Source organism: Staurois parvus, unplaced genomic scaffold (assembly GCF_062004578.1).
Source record: "Staurois parvus isolate SC_StPar_1 unplaced genomic scaffold, SC_StPar_1.0 ptg001272l, whole genome shotgun sequence".
NCBI classification, from domain to species: Eukaryota; Metazoa; Chordata; class Amphibia; order Anura; family Ranidae; genus Staurois; species Staurois parvus.
In genome coordinates, this window is record NW_028319068.1 from 522501 (window position 1) to 540736 (window position 18236).

General features: G+C 44.1%; 1 protein-coding gene across 2 annotated transcripts in view; it reads left to right on the forward strand.

Annotated features, from left to right (window-relative positions):
• Positions 1–6283, forward strand: part of SSR4 (signal sequence receptor subunit 4) — a 45555-nt gene extending 39272 nt beyond the window's left edge. For both annotated transcript variants that reach the window (XM_089660780.1, XM_089660779.1), the window contains 3 exons: positions 3589–3678; positions 3759–3824; positions 6089–6283. In XM_089660780.1, the coding sequence (XP_089516906.1) occupies positions 3589–3678; positions 3759–3824; positions 6089–6193 (261 nt within the window). In that variant the 3' untranslated portion in view covers positions 6194–6283. The remainder of the gene's footprint in view (positions 1–3588; positions 3679–3758; positions 3825–6088) is intronic.
• The last annotated feature ends 11953 nt before the right edge of the window (positions 6284–18236 follow it).

Genomic DNA, 18236 nt, shown 5'->3' on the forward strand with positions numbered 1-18236 from the left:
ACTCCAACATATATTCAGTGAGGCATTATGAGTCTTTTGAACATGTAATTTTTTTATCTAAAGTTTAGAAAATGTGGAAAGAAAATGAGAATTTTTTTTTCCCACACAAAGCTATCAATTTATAAGCTATTACTAACATACAGCATGTACATACCAAGAATTATGCCCCAAAATATATTCTGCTACTCCTGAGTATGGCAATACCACATGTGTGAGACGCCACTTGGCCACATAGAGGGGCCCAACATCCAAGTAGCACTTTCAGGTGTTCTAGGGGCATAAATGACCCATCTAATTTTCCTGACTGCCTATCATAGTTTAAGGCCCTGGAGCACCAGGACAATGGAAATACCCACACAATTACCACATTTTGGAAACCAAACACTATAACGTATACTCTTTGAGGCATGAGTCTTTTGAACATATTTTTTTTTCCACAATTTTTTGAAAAATGTGGAAAGAAAGTGAAAAAAGGTTTTTTTTTTTTTCATAAATTTGTCAATTTATAGGATATTTCCTATTTGCTACTCCTCCTGAACATGGCAATACGACATGCGTGAGATTTTTTTTCACAGCCTAGCTGAATAAAGGATTAACAAAAGATTACCTGTGGTTTTAGTAGAGCAGTTTTCCACAGAGGAAAGCATTGGTCCAGGAAGCAGGTAATATCCAAAGGAATCGTCCAGGCAGCAGGCAGGAATATGGTGGATAAACAGACCAGGGTCAAAACAAGCAGCAGGCAGGAACATGGTCCATACAAAGTATTGGGTCAGTACAGGTAGCAAGAGGAAATATGGTCAGCAAAGTACTGGTCTGGGCAACAGCCAGGAACATGATCGATAAAGTCCTGGTCAGTGCAGGCAGAGATATGGTCAGCACAGTCAAATTATTGGTCCAGGCAGTAGGTAGGAATATCAGGCTTGGGGTCTCGGTCAGGTAAGACCGGTGCACAGGTGTAGAGGCTTTGACCCACCCAATCTCTTCAAAGCCTCTGGACTAACAGCCCCTTATCTGGGAATTACAACACCCAGAAAAAAACTAAATGTTTTTTCTCTACTAGGAACTCTACTAGCTTATGTGAGACCCCTGTGTCTTGAATTCCACTACTACAGTAGCAGGGCAAAACATCAGTCCATTTGGCATGCACAAAACAGTCCATTAACAGGCCGAGGAAGAAATGTGGTTTAGAAACAATCCAGACGGCAGGCAGAGGCATTGGCAGTAAACAGGCCAGGGTCAGTTAAGTGGAAGGCAGAGGCATGGTTAGTCAAGCCAGCAGACAAAAGATCAGCACAGGTAATAAAAACGGGGAAATAGCAGGCTGTTAAAAATAATGGGAACTAATATTTTGGTGATGTGTGATAACGTTGGAAGCAGTCTCAGATGCATAGGTCCTGTTGGGAGGGACATTGGGGACAATGAAAACTGGTGTCTCTCTTAACTTCCCCTCTGTTGTATACCCTACTTTTTTTTCCCGTCGTCTTCCTGTTTCTGATGGTGGAATATTTTCAGGGAAATAGCGTTCATGAAGTCTGCTGACATAATCGGCACAAATACTTTCTGGTGGAGATCCTTGCTGATAGATTAGGGCAGTGATGACATCCATAAATTTGAGGAAGGTGGTGGGTCTTTCCATTGACTTTTTTGATAGGTGGTAAAAATGGCCATATGGAAAAAGTATATTACATGTTGTTCGTAAGGCCCAAAAACAATTTAAACTCCTTCACTGTTGGGTATATCCATTCAAATGGATGGGCAAAGCATGAATTGGGGTGGTCTGAGATATATTGTTGGACAAAAAGGTTAGTCTGGTCCACAATAAATTGAAGGAAATTATCAGGGGAAAAATACATTTAAAAAATCTATCTGAGAAAATATTTCTGTTTTTGGGCTGCACACCTGGCTGTGCAGTGAAAGGGGGGGATTGTAGCTGATCTTGAGCTGGAAGGCAGCCATAATGGGTTTGACAGAGCATCTGGGAGGTATGTTTGGGCCCTGACTCTTGGGGTCTGGTGTGATATTCCAGTGCTGGTACTGGGCCTTTTCATCCTGGGGTCTTGCTCCGTTGGCCTTTGTTGATTGAACATTGCGGTGTATGGTGCTGCTCGTGGTTGCCTGGTCTTCAGAGCATCTTATTCTTTTAGGAGGGACTACTTCCTCCTCTGAATCAGTCACTGATCCACTACTTTCAACTGGGTCGTATTCCGAATCAGAATCGGATGTTGATAGTTCCCTGCTGCTCTCGTCTATCATATTTAGGATTTTAAATTCCTCCTCACTAGTGTAATGTTTTTTGGACATCTTGGCTTTGACGGGTAAACTGCTGATGTGCAGCTATGATGAGTACCCAGCTGATGGGCGGCAGTGATGGTGACTCTGTGATGGGTACACTAATTAGGCTTCACTGATGACAGGTACACTGGTGGGCTGTGCTGCCGGGTATACTGGTGGGCTGTGCTGCCGGGTATACTGGTGGGCTGTGCTGCCGGGTATACTGGTGGGCTGTGCTGCCGGGTACACTGGTGGGCTGTGCTGCCGGGTACACTGGTGGGCTGTGCTGCCGGGTACACTGGTGGGCTGTGCTGCCGGGTACACTGGTGGGCTGTGCTGCCGGGTACACTGGTGGGCTGTGCTGCCGGGTACACTGGTGGGCTGTGCTGCCGGGTACACTGGTGGGCTGTGCTGCCGGGTACACTGATTGGCTGCACTAGTGTATGCGCTGACAGGTACTGCACGATGGGTACACTGGTGGGCTGTGCTGACAGGCTGAACGACAGGTACACTGATGGGCTGTACTGACAGGCTGCACGATGGGTACATTTGACGGGCTGTGCTGCAAGGTGCACTGATGGGATGTACTGGCGGGCTGCACGAAAGGTAGACAGATCTGATGTACTGCTGTGAAGTGTACTCAGGGCAGCGTGGTGCACAGTACAGTATGTGGTAACTCACTGGTTCCCCTTCTCCTCACACAAGATCGTGTGTGAGGTGGAGAAGCCGGTAACGGTAAGTTACCGCTGTGGTCGGCTGTGATTGACTGGATACAGTCAATAACATGGTAAATAGTCAATTTCGTTGGTTATGTACCTTAATCCGAGAAGTGCTGTGTCCAGGGGACAAAGGTCGTTTGCGATTACTGCTCTGTGTGCTGCCAAGGGTGGTGTGCATGAAGGGCGCAACCTGGAGGATGTCATATGACGTCCTCCCAGAGGGACGAGAGGCCCGCCCGGCCTTATAGCAGAATGATGAATGAACAGGTTAAACTCAAAAGCAAAAAGTAATACATTGCAGTTTACCAGTCCTCCAATGTGGTGTCTGTATTACTTTCTTTTTTTTTAATGCTCGTTCACACAGTGGGGAACATGCCCTCCAACAAACCTGCAAATGTCAGCTAGCAGTGTAGTAGCTCTGCAAGAGGTCATAATGGATAAGCTGCCCCTTGGGACAGATAACTGTTCAACTTTATTTACCAGATGGCATTGTTTGGATCTTTTTACCCTAGCAACAGGATCACATCTTTGAAAGTCTTGTATAGAAGATGAAACTGTGTGGCAAAAAAGCAATACCAATTGTGTTGTGTCTCATTAGGTATCGTGGAGCCTGGAACACAAGAATGCTCACTCTGGGGTCCACGAAGTAAAGTTTTTTGATGAAGAGTCCTATAGTCTGTTGAGAAAGGTCAGTGGCTGAGAGAGTTCTTGGCTCTATTTATTTATAAATATAATTTTTGTATTTAGTAATGGCTCCTTAATGTACAGGCCCAGAGGAATAATGAAGATGTTTCCACCATCAAGCCTCTCTTTTCAGTTAATGTTGATCACAGGGTAAGCTCATTTCAATTCTTTAAATAGTGTACATGTATATTTGTGTGTGACGTGTGTGTGTGTCTGGGCATCCAGCGACAATATCTCACTGCCGGGCACCTCTGCTTTACCCAGTTAAGCAACAGTTACGTGCTACATTTTCTGTAGTTAAAACAAATGAATATTCTATATAGTAGTATCTTGTAAAGAAGCATGGAAATATCTTTAATAATTAAAAAAAACAAAAAACGGTGTGACTGCCAGCCTGCTGGGATTCCTAGAACGCTGAAAGCATCAAACTGGAACAGCATTACTTAAATAATTTTTAAATAGTATGTACTCATAATGGTCTGGATTGGTTAGTGGGGTACCCCAAGGCTCTGTCCTGGGACCAATTCTGTTTAATTTATATATAAAAGTATAGAGGTTGGTATAAATGGATCAATCACAGTGTCTGCTGTTAAGAAATGTAAATTAATGCACTTGGGGGGCCAAAAAAATTAGTGCAAATTATTTGCTAGGGGGAAAGCCATTGGGGGATTCCAAGATGGAAAACGATCTGGGGGTCCTAGTAGATCACAGGCTCAGCAATGCCAAGCTACAGCAAGCAAAGCAGGCAGAATGTTGGCATGCATTAAAAAGGGTATTTACTTAAGCGATAACAGTATAATTTTATCAATTTACAAGACACATCTTGAGAGTGCCATCCATTTCTGGTCACCAGTCCTCAAAAAGATGTGCTGGAACTGGAGAGAATCCAGAGAAGGAAAACAAAGCTAATAAGGGGACTGGAGGACTGCAGTTACAAGGAAAGACTACAAGCTTTAAAAAGTATTCTCCCTGAATAAGAGACACTTGAGAGGAGATATGATAGCAATATACAAATGGTGATTCTAGCATAGTAAGGAAATTCAGTTTTAGGGAGCTTTAAGGGGTAGGTTCACCTTTTAACAAACAAATATTAAATGTACATTTTAAATTTTTTTTCTTCCAGGTAAACAAATGGGCATTTATATTTTTTGCTTCGGGAGCCTGTAAAGCCTTGCATCAGCAGATCGCTGGTTCTATGCAGGTCTCTGCCTATATTGGCAAGCAGATATACTGACAGGAAGAATCAAAGAACTACCACAGTGCTCACAGTGCCATGGTAGTTCATTGAGAACTTCAAGTCAACAGCCACTAAGGCTGTCGGGACTTGTAGTTTTCTCATTTACAGAGGACTGTGAATGAGTGACACGGCCGCGTAGTTTTTTTTTTTTTGACAGCTAGTGAGGAGAGAAGATCCCCCGCTAGCTATCAAAGTGGTGGGGGACAGGGGCCGGTCCATTCATAACAGGTTACACCCTGAATATGGGTACAACATGTTATGAAAAGCGAACTTATCCTTTTAAGAAGACACATGGCTACTCATCAAAATTGGAGGAGGAGTTTAACCTTAAACTGTGTAGGGGGCTCTTTACTGTTAGAGCTGTAAGGATTTGGAACGCCCTTCCACAATCCGTGGTGTCAGCAGGAAATGTGTTGAAGACATATGGCTTGGTATGGTTCAGGAGGAGCCACCCTTTTTTTGACCTGCCAGGCTGCATGCTTGGATAAGGGTCTAGTATGGATTTTGGGGGGGACCCCACACCATATTGTTTTTGTTTTTTTTATTTTGTCGTGGGAGTTCCCTTCAAAATCTATACCAGCCCCGAAGGGCTCGGTATGGATGGGGGACACACCACGCCGTTTATTTTTTTTAATTGCCACCAATTCTTTTACATTCAGCTGTCAGTGGGGAACAGTGGGGCTATAAAAAGAGCATTTGTGAGGTTTAGTACTGATGTTGAACGAAAAGGTCCGGCACGCAATTGGCATTTGAGTATAGGGTTGCGGTCAAGGCTTTGTGAGGGCAATTCTGATTCCTCCACGCCAATCTTATCAAACCATATCATTTTGGACCTGACTTTTGGGCACAGTCACATCCTAAATCTGTCATCACAAGGTTGGAAGCACACAATTGTTTAATATTTCTTTTGTATGCTGTAACATTAACAAGAACCTTCATTGGAAACACCTGTTCTCAATAATTACTAATTGTCAAAAATTATGTAATGCCCCCTCCTACGTTATGTGAGATTATCAGTTTTGATCATAGTCCGTGGACTATGTTGCAGTTACATAGTAGCCACCGATATTAATTTGAGTTTAGCTGGCTAACCATCATATGTTCATATAAAAAAAAAGTCTAATCTAGGGTTATTATGGTTTGCCTTTTTACTTTTTTTTTTTTTTTTTTCTACTAGGGTGCCTGGAATGGTCCATGGGTGTCTACAGAGGTACTTGCTGCACTTGTTGGTATTTTGGTGTACTACACAGCATATACTGCAAAGAGCAACATTCAAGCGTGAACAAAGATTCGGGTCTTGCCGTGGTTTGTCCTGATGTAAAAAGTTCTATTGTTTTGTCATCAATACCAAATAAAACTTTTTCTACACAAAGTAACTTTTTTTTTTTATTCACTGTATGCTATAATAAACAATCTGAATGCATAGCTATCATTACAGACTAAAATGAACCTTTTAACCACCTTCCGCCCGCCCTATAGTACAAAGACGGGCGCAAGGTGGTTCTCTCATTCTGATAGGACGTCATATGACGTCCTTCCATTCTCACCGCTCATGCGCGGCTCAGGGAGCGCGCGGCGATCGCCAGTGCGCTGTGTCCCTCGGACACAGCGGATCACGGAAAGAGCTAAATATGTCGGCTCGGTCATGTGATCAGCTGTGTCCAATCACAGCTGATGACATGTAAACCCGGAAATGCCGATTACCGGCATTTCTCTCCTCTCGAGCTGTCACGCTGACAGCTCGAGAGGAGAGCCGGTAATCGGCTTTCCGCGGAGGGGACATGTACGCTGATCATCAGGGCACTGATGATCCGTGTGCCCTGATGATCAGTGTGGCTCCATCAGTGCCACATGCCAGTGCACATCAATGCCACATATCAGTGCCCATCTGAGCCGCCTTTCAATGTCACCTATCAGTGCCAGTCAGTGCCGCCTATCAGTGCCATATATCAGTGTCATGTATCAGTGCTGCCTTTCAGTGCCCATCAGTGATGCCTGTCAATGCCCATCAGTGCAACCTACCAGTGCCTCCTCATCAGTGCCCATCACTGCAGCCTCATTAGCGCACATCAGTGAAGGAGAAAAATCACTTATTTACAAAATTGTATAACAAAAACTAAAACGTTTATTTTTCAAAATTTTCGGTGGTTTTTGGTTTAAGAAAACATTAAAATCCCAGAGGTGATTAAATACCACCAAAAGAAAGCTCTATCTGTGTAATAAAAAAATGATAAAAATTTCATATGGGTACAGTGTTGTATGACCGCGCAATTGTCATTCAAAGTGCTACAGCGCTGAAAGCTGGAAATTGGCCTGGGGAGGAAGGGGTTATAATGTAGGCTAGTGGTTAAAGAACAACTCTGGGCAAAATTGTTATTTTCCCATGCAGTGGGGCTCTGTCCACACAGCATGGATTATCAGCTCAAAAGCTATACTTGATCCACTGGAAAACGGAGCTCCCCCATGTCCAGTGGTGGACTGTTTCTGCCATCCTCACGTCCAGAACTGGTCTATGGGCGTAATGGCGCCAGGAACAGTTCACGCACAAGACCACTAGCGTGCGTGTGTGAGTGGGGGGAGGCAGGAGTGGCAGGGACCGGTCTTACGCTCGGATGATCGGTGGATTAGCTAATCAAAGAGACTTTGCCAGGTCTAGAGCCAGTAACCCTTCGTACATGCAGCATACTCGGTTTTTGCTAGTATCCTAAGAATTAATGTTTGTCCCACCTCTGCAAAGATCCCTCTTTCACAGATTTTCTTCGCAGATTTTCTTCAGTCAACCGTTGCTGGTTGATTCAGACCAGGCCTCAATGGTTTCGGAGTCTTGCTATTTCAGTCATTCAGTTCATTTGTGTCCCAGCCAGCATACTTGTGCTCCCTGCAACAGCCTAACCGATCTCTTTGGGTGCAGGATCCCGCTTTAAAGTTCCTCCCAGTAGACCGTGACAATGATTGTGCACTCCAATTCAATTGCACTAGCAGCTAGATCCAAAAAGGGTTTAACTCAAAGGTGTCTGCGTAGATTTTATCAGCAACGGTGCAGTGTTGCAATGTGCACCATCTTACGTCCATGAAATCTCAAGGAAACATCTCTTCTACCTACTTGCTTCCTCCTGTAGTGACGCTTTGTCACCTACAACTAAAGCCTTTCTCAACCCGCTAATCTTGTGCCTGGTACTTAACTGCCCAGGTTCTGTGAGTAACCCTCACAGAACCTGGGGTCTAGTATCTGTTTAAACACTTGCCTACCGGGCACTTTTACCCCCTTTTGTGCCCAGGCCAATTTTCAGCTTTCAGCGCTCTCACACTTTGACAATTGCCCGGTCATGCAACACTGTACCCATATGACTTTTTTTTACACAAATAGAGCTTTCTTTTGGTGGTATTTAATATTTTATTGCCACTGGGTGTTTATTTTTTGCACTATAAACAAAAAAAGAGCAATAATTTGAAAAAAAAAAAAAAATTATTTTCTACTATAAAATTTTGCAAACCGTTAATTTTTTTTTCTCCTTTACTGATGTACATTAAGGCTGCATTGAAAGGCAGCACTGATGGGCACTGATGAGGGGGCATTGATAGGTGGCACTGATGGGCATTGATGATGAGGCACTGATGATGCTGCACTGATTGGCGGCACTGCTGAGCACTGATCATCAGTGCCCTGATCATCCGTGCTGATCTGCTCTGTGAAATTTGCCGGTTATGCTGTGACAGCGTGCGGAAAGTGCTGCCTTTAACCGGCAACTGAATTTACTCGGTGATCAAGAAAAGGGGTTTGGCCGCACACCGATGGAATGATGAAAAAAGTGAAGATTGTCCTGGTGCCATTTTGTGTCCTTTATAGATTAATTTATTAATCCATAATCTATAAAGGACACAAATGGCACCAGGACAATGCTTAGCTGTTAATGTATATATAGTGCAGCGCTATGATACTAATATAAAATAAAATATATGTGAATAAAAGTTCATATAGTCCTTTACACAATAAAAGTGATCATGAACAAAACACATGTGAAGGTTTCCTCATCATCTAGGTGGCTGGAATCAAATAGAAGAAATGCGCACTCACCGACCGCGCATTTCAAATGCGCATGTGTACAATATTATCCAGATGATCGGTCAGGTAAGCAGATCAATAAGGCACATTGGTCATCCCCTTCAAGTAACGACATCAGCCTTGGGTGCAGCGATATACCTCCAGGTCCAGAGAGCCCTCTTGCCCCAAGGGATAAGGTAGATAGAGATCCCTCTCCTGGTTATAGGTACCCCAAGAATTGGTTGCTGCAAATCTGGAACCCTCCAACAAGAGGGTCAAAAAAGGGAATGCCAATAGTGTAGTATGTTCAAAACTTTTATTGGGTCATTAAAATGCTAGCCAGGGTCACATGCATATAACAAATACCGTCAGTGATCAGACAGACTGGTAAGTGAGAAATGAATAATACATGTACTAACCCGGCAAAGGTACAGGTGGAAGACCACTGGACCTCCTCGTGGTCCCAGTGGTCAGGAAGTCACACTCGCTACTGGCTCCTCCTCCTCCTTAATATTGTTCCAGATTTGCAGCAACCAATTCTTGGGGTACCTATAACCAGGAGAGGGATCTCTATCTACCTTATCACTTGGGGCAAGAGGGCTCTCTGGACCTGGAGGTATATCGCTGCACCCAAGGCTGATGTCGTTACTTGAAGGGGATGACCAATGTGCCTTATTGATCTGCTTACCTGACCGATCATCTGGATAATATTGTACACATGCGCATTTGAAATGCGCGGTTGGTGAGTGCGCATTTCTTCTATTTGATTCCAGCCACCTAGATGATGAGGAAACCTTCGCATGTGTTTTGTTCATGATCACTTTTATTGTGTAAAGGACTATATGAACTTTTATTCACATATATTTTATTTTATATTAGTATCATAGCGCTGCACTATGTATACATTATTCTTGTTACAAGGTCCAGTGATTCCTTAGAGTGTTCCAGCGGCTGATTTTAGAGCGCTCGCTTCATCTTTATCCTTAGCTGTTAATGTGTTTCACATGATCACATGATAAGAATAAAGAGTGCTGTCTCTTATAGGCATTGATCAATTAAAGAACACCTGCCCCACTTGGCATTCCTGAGTCCCGGAGATGAGCTTATTGATTACAATGTTGCAAGACATATAAAAACATTTTATCAAAAAGGGAAACGGGGGGGCGGAGCCTAGACATGGCGGTGTAGGAGAGCACGGAGCGGGTGCTCTCCGAGATATCTACACCGCTCCTGATGCCTGTTGACGAGTGATCCAGGGACTTACCCGCGAGTGTCGGGTCCGGAGCCGTTGCGGCGGTCCCGGGAGTGGGGGGGGAGGGAGTATTGTGGCGGCGGGCCCGCTGGGGGGGGTCCCGGGCTGGCGTGCGGGGCTGCTGGGGGAGTGGCCGCAAGGGGGGCCGTGGAGTATTGCTGGGGGGGGGGGCTGTCTGGGGTGGGGATGCCGGCTCACTCCCCTCTGCAGTGTGCGGGTGGGTGGGTGGCCTGCTCCCCTCGTGTGCTGGGTCTGTGCACGGGGGAGTGGGGTCTGGGGGGGGTCCCCCTGGGGGGAGCGGCGGGAGGCGGAGGCTCGCGGTTGGTGGCTCGTGGCTGGCTCATCAGAAGAGAAGCAACTAGAGGGTGAGTGTGAGCAGCACGGCCTAGCCAACAGTGGCCAAACACTGATTGTATGAATATTGAAGGGGAGACTCCCTGGGGAAGATTGAATGAAAGATGCACTAGCAGCCCTAGAAGAAGGAGAATATAGTGGGAAAGTGGGAAAAAAAGTGTGTGTTGAAACCTGAATACCTGGTCGGTAGATGTTAACTCAATGTGGTTCCTGTATTTAAATGAATAAGACACACAGAAGTGATGAAGAATAAAAATGTTAAAAGTAGTGGGCTAAAGGGGTCCCAAGTAGGTACGATAAAAAAATATACGTCTCAAGGAAATGTGACACCAGAAAGATCTCAAGGTATTGGCGATAAAAGTGAGTTGGAAATGAGCTTGGAAGCTAGCCCTAGACTTTCCCTGGGAATAAAGCATAATAGCCAACAAGTATCAGAGAATGTGGAGAGGAAAGAATTGGAAAGTGGACTACAAGTACCAAATAAGAAAGAGATGGCAGATATGTTTAAAAGCCTAGAAAAAACAATAAAACAAGAACTGACAATCATACAGAGTGATCTAGGCCAAATGTTATTGCGGATGGAGGAGACAGAGGAATGAATTAAAAACCACGCCCAATTTATCTCTGGTTTAGAAAAAAGGACAAAAGATATTAGGAAAGAGCAAAAAAGACTGCTTTATAGGGTGGAAGTACAGGAAAACAGGGAGAGGAGGAAGAACCTTAGGGTAAAAGGTGTCCCGGAGTCCCTAAAGGGAGAGGAAGTGAGAGACTTTTTCTGTAAAATCCTAAGCTCCATAAGGGATAGACCAGAAACAGAACAGGTGAATCTGGAAGAGGTCTTTAGAATTGGAAGGATCCAACATGGAAATGGAGAAAAGAAACCCATAGACATAATTGTCCAATTCCAGAAGATGGGTGATAAAGAAGAGATATGGAGAAAGATTAAGGAAAGATCAACTATTAAATATGGAGAAATAGATATACAGATATTTGCAGACTTAACATCAGAGACACTGTGGAGAAGAAGATCTTTGAAACCCCTGTTAGAGCAAATGAAAAAACAAAAACGTGCACTATAGATGGGGTATTCCTGAGTGTCTAATAGGATGGAAGAATGGAGTTACAGCCTACTTGAGATTTCCTGAGGATTTAAGAGACTTTTGTGACAGACTTGATTTGCAAATTATAGAGATTTCTGGCTGGGAGGAGGAGGTAGGAGACAGTGGGGCCAGAGTAAAGGAAGACTGGCAGTTAATTAGGAGAGGGAGATAGAGGAGGGTTTTTTTTTTTCTTTTATCCCTCTTCTTGCTCGCTCGAATGAAGTACCTTTTAGTGGAACCATGTGGAGTTTATAAAATAGATAACGGGCATCTGAGGGGGTGGGATGTGGGGGAGACCGCTCATGGGTGGAGTTCAACCCTAAGGTGAAAAATATATGGAGGGATCTCAACAGATTTATAGGCAAACTACAAGCCTAAAATGGGAGGGAGGGAACTGGAGGGGGAGGGGGGAGAGGAGGTTTTTAAAACTGACATCTGACATAAAAGAAGAGATAGAGGGAAAAGGAAGAAGAAAGGAGATGGCAAAATAGAAAGATGACAAACAAAATATGGAGGAAATACAGTTTATAACCCACAATGTAAATGGGTTAAATTGCCCAGGCAAAAGATTTAGGTTATTCAGAGAACTACAGCATAGAGCGGCCTCAGTAGTATTCTTGCAGGAAATGCAACTCAAGTTAAAAAAAAATCTTAAGTTGAAATCTAGATACCATCCGGTTTGGTACTATGCAGACTCCCCAATTAAGAGAGCAAAGGGGGTGGCTATAGGATTTGCTAAAAATATTAGGTTTGAACTAGAGGATAGGAAAACCGATCCGGATGGGAGGTTTCTCTTTTTGAAAGGCAAATTGCAAGATATCAAGTGTACGCTAGCAAATATATATATTGCCCTAATAGGAAACCGGAGATGTTTTTTGAAAGGGGTTCTGAAGAAATTGATGGATTTTGCTAAAGGATATTTAATAGTGGCAGGAGACTTCAACCTATGTATGGAACCACAAATAGATACAACTTCTATAGTGCAGAGAGGGGGAAATAAGTCGATGAGACTATTGAAGAAGGTGATGAGAGAGAGCCAACTGGTGGATAGCTGGAGAATTGCAATAACAGAGATTATACTTTTTATTCTAACGCCCACAAGACATACTCCAGATTAGACTATATATTGATAGACCATCGACTCATCAAAGATTTGTCTAGTGTAAGGATAGAGGTAATGACCCTTTCGGATCACGCCCCTGTTGCATTGAAATTAAGATGGGGAGGGAGGTCGTTGGGAGGCCTAACATGGAGGCTGAACGAGGCACTTCTCATGGATCAAGATACTGAACGGAAGATTAGGGAGGAGATAGGGAGATTTATTGAGGAGAATGAAACGGGAGATGTATCAAGGGCTGGGAGGCGCATAAAGTATACATAAGAGGAATGCTAATTGCGATTGGGGCGAAGAAAAAAAGGGAAAGGAGAGAGAGGATTAGTGAGCTTCTGAAGGAAATAGCCGAGTTGGAACTCCTACATAAAAATAATATAATGAAAGAGATAGAAGAAAAAGTGATAAAAAAGAGGGAAGAACTAGAGAAAGTGTTGGAGGAAGAAAAAACGAGAATTTTTAATAAAATCACGGGAGAAAGATATAAATGGGGAGATAGACCGGGAAAATATCTAATGAGAACTTTGAGGAAAAAAAAAATAGGAATTATATAGACAAAATAAAAAATTCCAAGGGAGAATTAGTCCACTCAACCAAAGAAATTGCAAATTTATTTAAGAATTACTACAGTAAATTATATAATATTGCCCCCAACGATCCTACAAATAAGGTCAAAATGGTAAATGAGGGGAAAAGAAGGGAATATTTAGGAAACGCAGGATTACCAAAATTAAGCGAAGAACTATTAAACTCCTTAGAATCTGAAATTTCACAGGAAGAACTAAAAATAGCATTAAAAAGTTTTATGTCGGGAAAAAGCCCGGGCCCAGATGGGTATACTGTGAGGTACTATAAAAAATATAGTGACTTACTGTTACCTAAATTAAAGAGATATATGGATGCGTTGGGAGGAGAGATGGAGATGAGACGGGAATCCCTACTGGCCCAGGTGGTTTTGATACATAAGGAAGGTAAAGATATCTCCCAGTGCTCAAGTTATAGACCGATATCATTGCTGAACATAGATACGAAGTTGTATGCAAAGGTTTTAGCGAATAGGTTGAGGGATCTGATGCCAGAGTGGATACATGGGGACCAGGTGGGCTTTGTTAGAGGAAGGGAGGGCCGAGATAATGGGTTGAGCTCCCTGATGCTTATTCAGAAAAGTCTAAAGGGAAAAAATCCAGTAGTGTTGCTCTCAATAGACACGGAGAAGGAGTTTGACAGGGTTAACTGGAGCTTCATGATGGACACTCTAGAGCAGTGGTTCTCAACCTTTCTAATGCCGCGACCCCTTAATACAGTTCCTCATGTTGTGGTGACCCCCAACCATAAAATTATTTTCGTTGCTACTTCATAACTGTAATTTTGCAGTGGGAGGACTAGCGCCCCATCACTGATGTCAGTGGGATGAATAGTGTCCCATCGTTGGTATCAGTGGGAGGAATAGTGCCCCATCATTGGTGTCAGTGGGAGGAATAGTGTCCCATCATTGGTGTCAGTGGGAGGAATAGTGCCCCATCATTGGTGTCGGTGGGAGGAATAGTGCCCCATCATTGGTGTCAGTGGGAGGAATAGTGCCCCATCATTGGTGTCAGTGGGAGGAATAGTGCCCAATCATTGGCGTCAGTGGGAGGAATAGTGCCCAATCATTGGCGTCAGTGGGAGGAATAGTGCCTCATCATTGGCGTCAGTGGGAGGAATAGTGCCCCATCATTGGCGTCAGTGGGAGGAATAGTGTCCCATCATTGGCGTCAGTGGGAGGAATAGTGTCCCATCATTGGCGTCAGTGGGAGGAATAGTGTCCCATCATTGGTGTCAGTGGGGGGAATAGTGTCCCATCATTGGTATCAGTGGGGGGAATAGTGCCCCATCATTGGTATCAGTGGGAGGAATAGTGCCCCATCATTGATATCAGTGGGAGGAATAGTGCCCCATCATTGGTGTCAGTGGGAGGAATAGTGCCCCATCATTAGTATCAGTGGGAGGAATAGTGCCCCATCATTGGTGTCAGTGGAAGGAATAGTGCCCCATCATTGGTATGAGTGGGAGGAATAGTGCCCCATCATTGGTATCAGTGGGAGGAATAGTGCCCCATCATTGGTATGAGTGGGAGGAATAGTGCCCCATCATTGGTGTCAGTGGGAGGAATAGTGCCCCATCATTGGTGTCAGTGGGAGGAATAGTGCCCCATCATTGGTGTCAGTGGGAGGAATAGTGCCCCATCATTAGTATCAGTGGGAGGAATAGTGCCCCATCATTGGTGTCAGTGGAAGGAATAGTGCCCCATCATTGGTATGAGTGGGAGGAATAGTGCCCCATCATTGGTATGAGTGGGAGGAATAGTGCCCCATCATTGGTATGAGTGGGAGGAATAGTGCCCCATCATTGGTGTCAGTGGGAGGAATAGTGCCCCATCATTGGTATCAGTGGGAGGAATAGTGCCCCATCATTGGCGTTAGTGGGAGGAATAGTGCCCCATCGTTGGTGTCAGTGGGGGGAGGAATAGTGCCCCATCGTTGGTGTCAGTGGGGGGAGGAATAGTGCCCCATCGTTGGTGTCAGTGGGGGGAGGAATAGTGCCCCATCGTTGGTGTCAGTGGGGGGAGGAATAGTGCCCCATCGTTGGTGTCAGTGGGGGGAGGAATAGTGCCCCATCGTTGGTGTCAGTGGGGGGAGGAATAGTGCCCCATCGTTGGTGTCAGTGGGGGGAGGAATAGTGCCCCATCGTTGGTGTCAGTGGGGGGAGGAATAGTGCCCCATCGTTGGTGTCAGTGGGGGGAGGAATAGTGCCCCATCGTTGGTGTCAGTGAGGGGAGGAATACTGTCTCATCGTTGGTGTCAGTGGGGGGAGGAATAGTGCCCCATCGTTGGTGTCAGTGGGGGGAGGAATAGTGCCCCATCGTTGGTGTCAGTGAGGGGAGGAATAGTGCCCCATCGTTGGTGTCAGTGGGGGGAGGAATAGTGCCCCATCGTTGGTATTAGTGACACAAATGATGGGGCACTATCCCTTCCACTGACACCAATGATACTTACCTTGCTGACCACTGCTCCAGCCTGGGCTCGCTCTCTCCCTCTCCCATCTACAGCCTGCATACCTGGCTGCAGCAGCAAAATTTGCACTTACCTGTCAGCTGTCTTCCTTCTCTGGCCTCTCTCTTCACTCGTTCCTGCAGCTCCCTCGATCTTCTTCGATCTCCGCGCGCTGCCGCTCGGCTCCTCCTCTCCAAGCTCCACCTTCTCGCCGGTGATTGGCCGCCTGTGTGCCTCTCCTGAGCTACAGTTCCGGTGGCCAATCAGCGGCGAGGAGGCGGTGACAGGGGCAGCATATCATCCCGCCCACACATCGCCGGAGACAGCAGCGGTGTCTCGGTTTCTAAGACCATCGGAAATATGTGTTTTCCAATGGTCTTAGGCGACCCCTGGGAAATGGTCGTTCGACCCCCAGGTTGAGAACCGCTGCTCTAGAGGCTCTGGGACTGGGTAGTAGGATGAGGAGGTGGATTGGAAGATTGTATGAAGGACCTTCCGCGATGATAATGGTAAATGGAGAGAGATCAGAGTCTTTTGTAATGTCAAACGGAACTAGACAGGGCTGCCCACTATCCCCATTGCTGTTTGTTTTATCTCTGGAACCCCTGCTATTAACAATCAGGAAAAATATAGATATAAGGGGAATTAACGTAGGAAAGATAGAGCATAAGGTTGCCGCATTCGCGGATGACTTATTGTTCTATATTGGAAACCCTAGGATAACGCTTCCCAATCTAATGAAAACATTGAAGGAATATGGGGAATTGTCAAACCTAAAAATGAACCCGAGTAAAACAGAGATATTAAATATAAATCTTCCAAAGAGCGAAAAGGAAATGATACAGAGAGAGTTCCCCTTTTTATGGAAAGATAGAGAAATAAAATATCTGGGAGTGAAACTTACTTCTTCACAGAAAAACCTTTATAAAGCAAATTATATTCCATTGTTAAACGAGATTAGGGAGGAATTGAAGAAAATTGGAGGAGGAAATCCTTCCTGGTTAGGTCGTATTAACTTAATAAAAATGGTAATTCTCCCTAAGGTCTTGTATAAACTCCAAATGATTCCCATTAAACTCCCAGGGATATACTTTAGGACAATTAAGCGAATGGTAACAAGATATATATGGAAAAATAAAAAACCTAGAGTATCACATGAAGTGCTAAGTAGAAACAAAGAAAAGGGTGGGGTGGGAATGCCTGACTTTAAAAGATATTATAGAGCAGTCATCCTAGCAAGAATTTTTGATTGGAAGCACAACATAAAGAGTATAAATTGGGTTACAATAGAAAATACACTTAGTGGAAAGGATTTGAGTGGGATTGTTTGGGTGTCAACACAGTTTAGAGAATTAGCTGAGAGCACGAGTCCATACACTAGGATTGTATTGAAAGAGTGGGATAGATTGCACAAACTGAGGAATTGGGATTTTAACTCACTGCTAATGCCATTAAGAAATTCAGAGTTTTTCCCCCAGGTAAAGAGGAAATTACGAGTAAATGGATTAAGAAGGAAGATGCTCAGTTGAGAGACGTAATGGAGGGGGTAAACTTAAGAACACTGGAGGATTTGAAAAGGGAAGAGGGAGGGATTTTCACTAAGATAGATATATGGAGATATAACCAATTGAAACAATTTGTGGGGAAACTGACAAAGCCCCTTAGAATTAGAAAAGATTGGAACTTATTTGAGAAATTTTTTGAAGTTCGAGGTGATGGGAAACACAGCACTGCTAAAACATACAAAATTCTCACTGATTTAGATAGTAAGTTAAAATTAAGATATATAGAAAAATGGGAAAGGGATTTAGGGGTGGAGTGGGAGGAACATACACAAAGAAAAATATATAGAATGGTACATGGAAATGTTAGTATGCGGGAGGTGGAATTGAACTATAAATGTCTAAGTAGGTGGTATATTACTCCGATGGTAGAGCACAAGATGAGTGGTGAGAAACAACCTTGGTGTTGGCGAGAGTGTGGAGGGGGGGGCACAACGTACAACATATGGTGGGGATGTCCAAAAATACAAGTTTACTGGAGAAAGGTTATAAATCAAATTAGGAATATCACTGGAATTGAGATTGGTTTGGACCCTGAAATATGTCTTTTTCATATCACAGAAATATCAATGAATAAATTTAAAGATATGGGCATAGAGTGCTATTTAAATGCAGCTAAAGGATTGATACCTAGGTTTTGGCGTAAAGTTGAGGCACCGAAGGTAGAAGACTGGATAAACAGAGAGGATCAGATTGTTAAATTGGAGAAACTATACTATATACAGGAAGACAAGATGGAGGTTTATTATACAAAATGGGAGAAATGGGAGGAATTTAGAGTAAAGAAGAAAGAAGTTACTCCGTGAATAAGTATAAAGGAAAGGAGATGGGAATCGGACAGATGTCAGGGGTTTACTGAAGAGGGGTGGGAG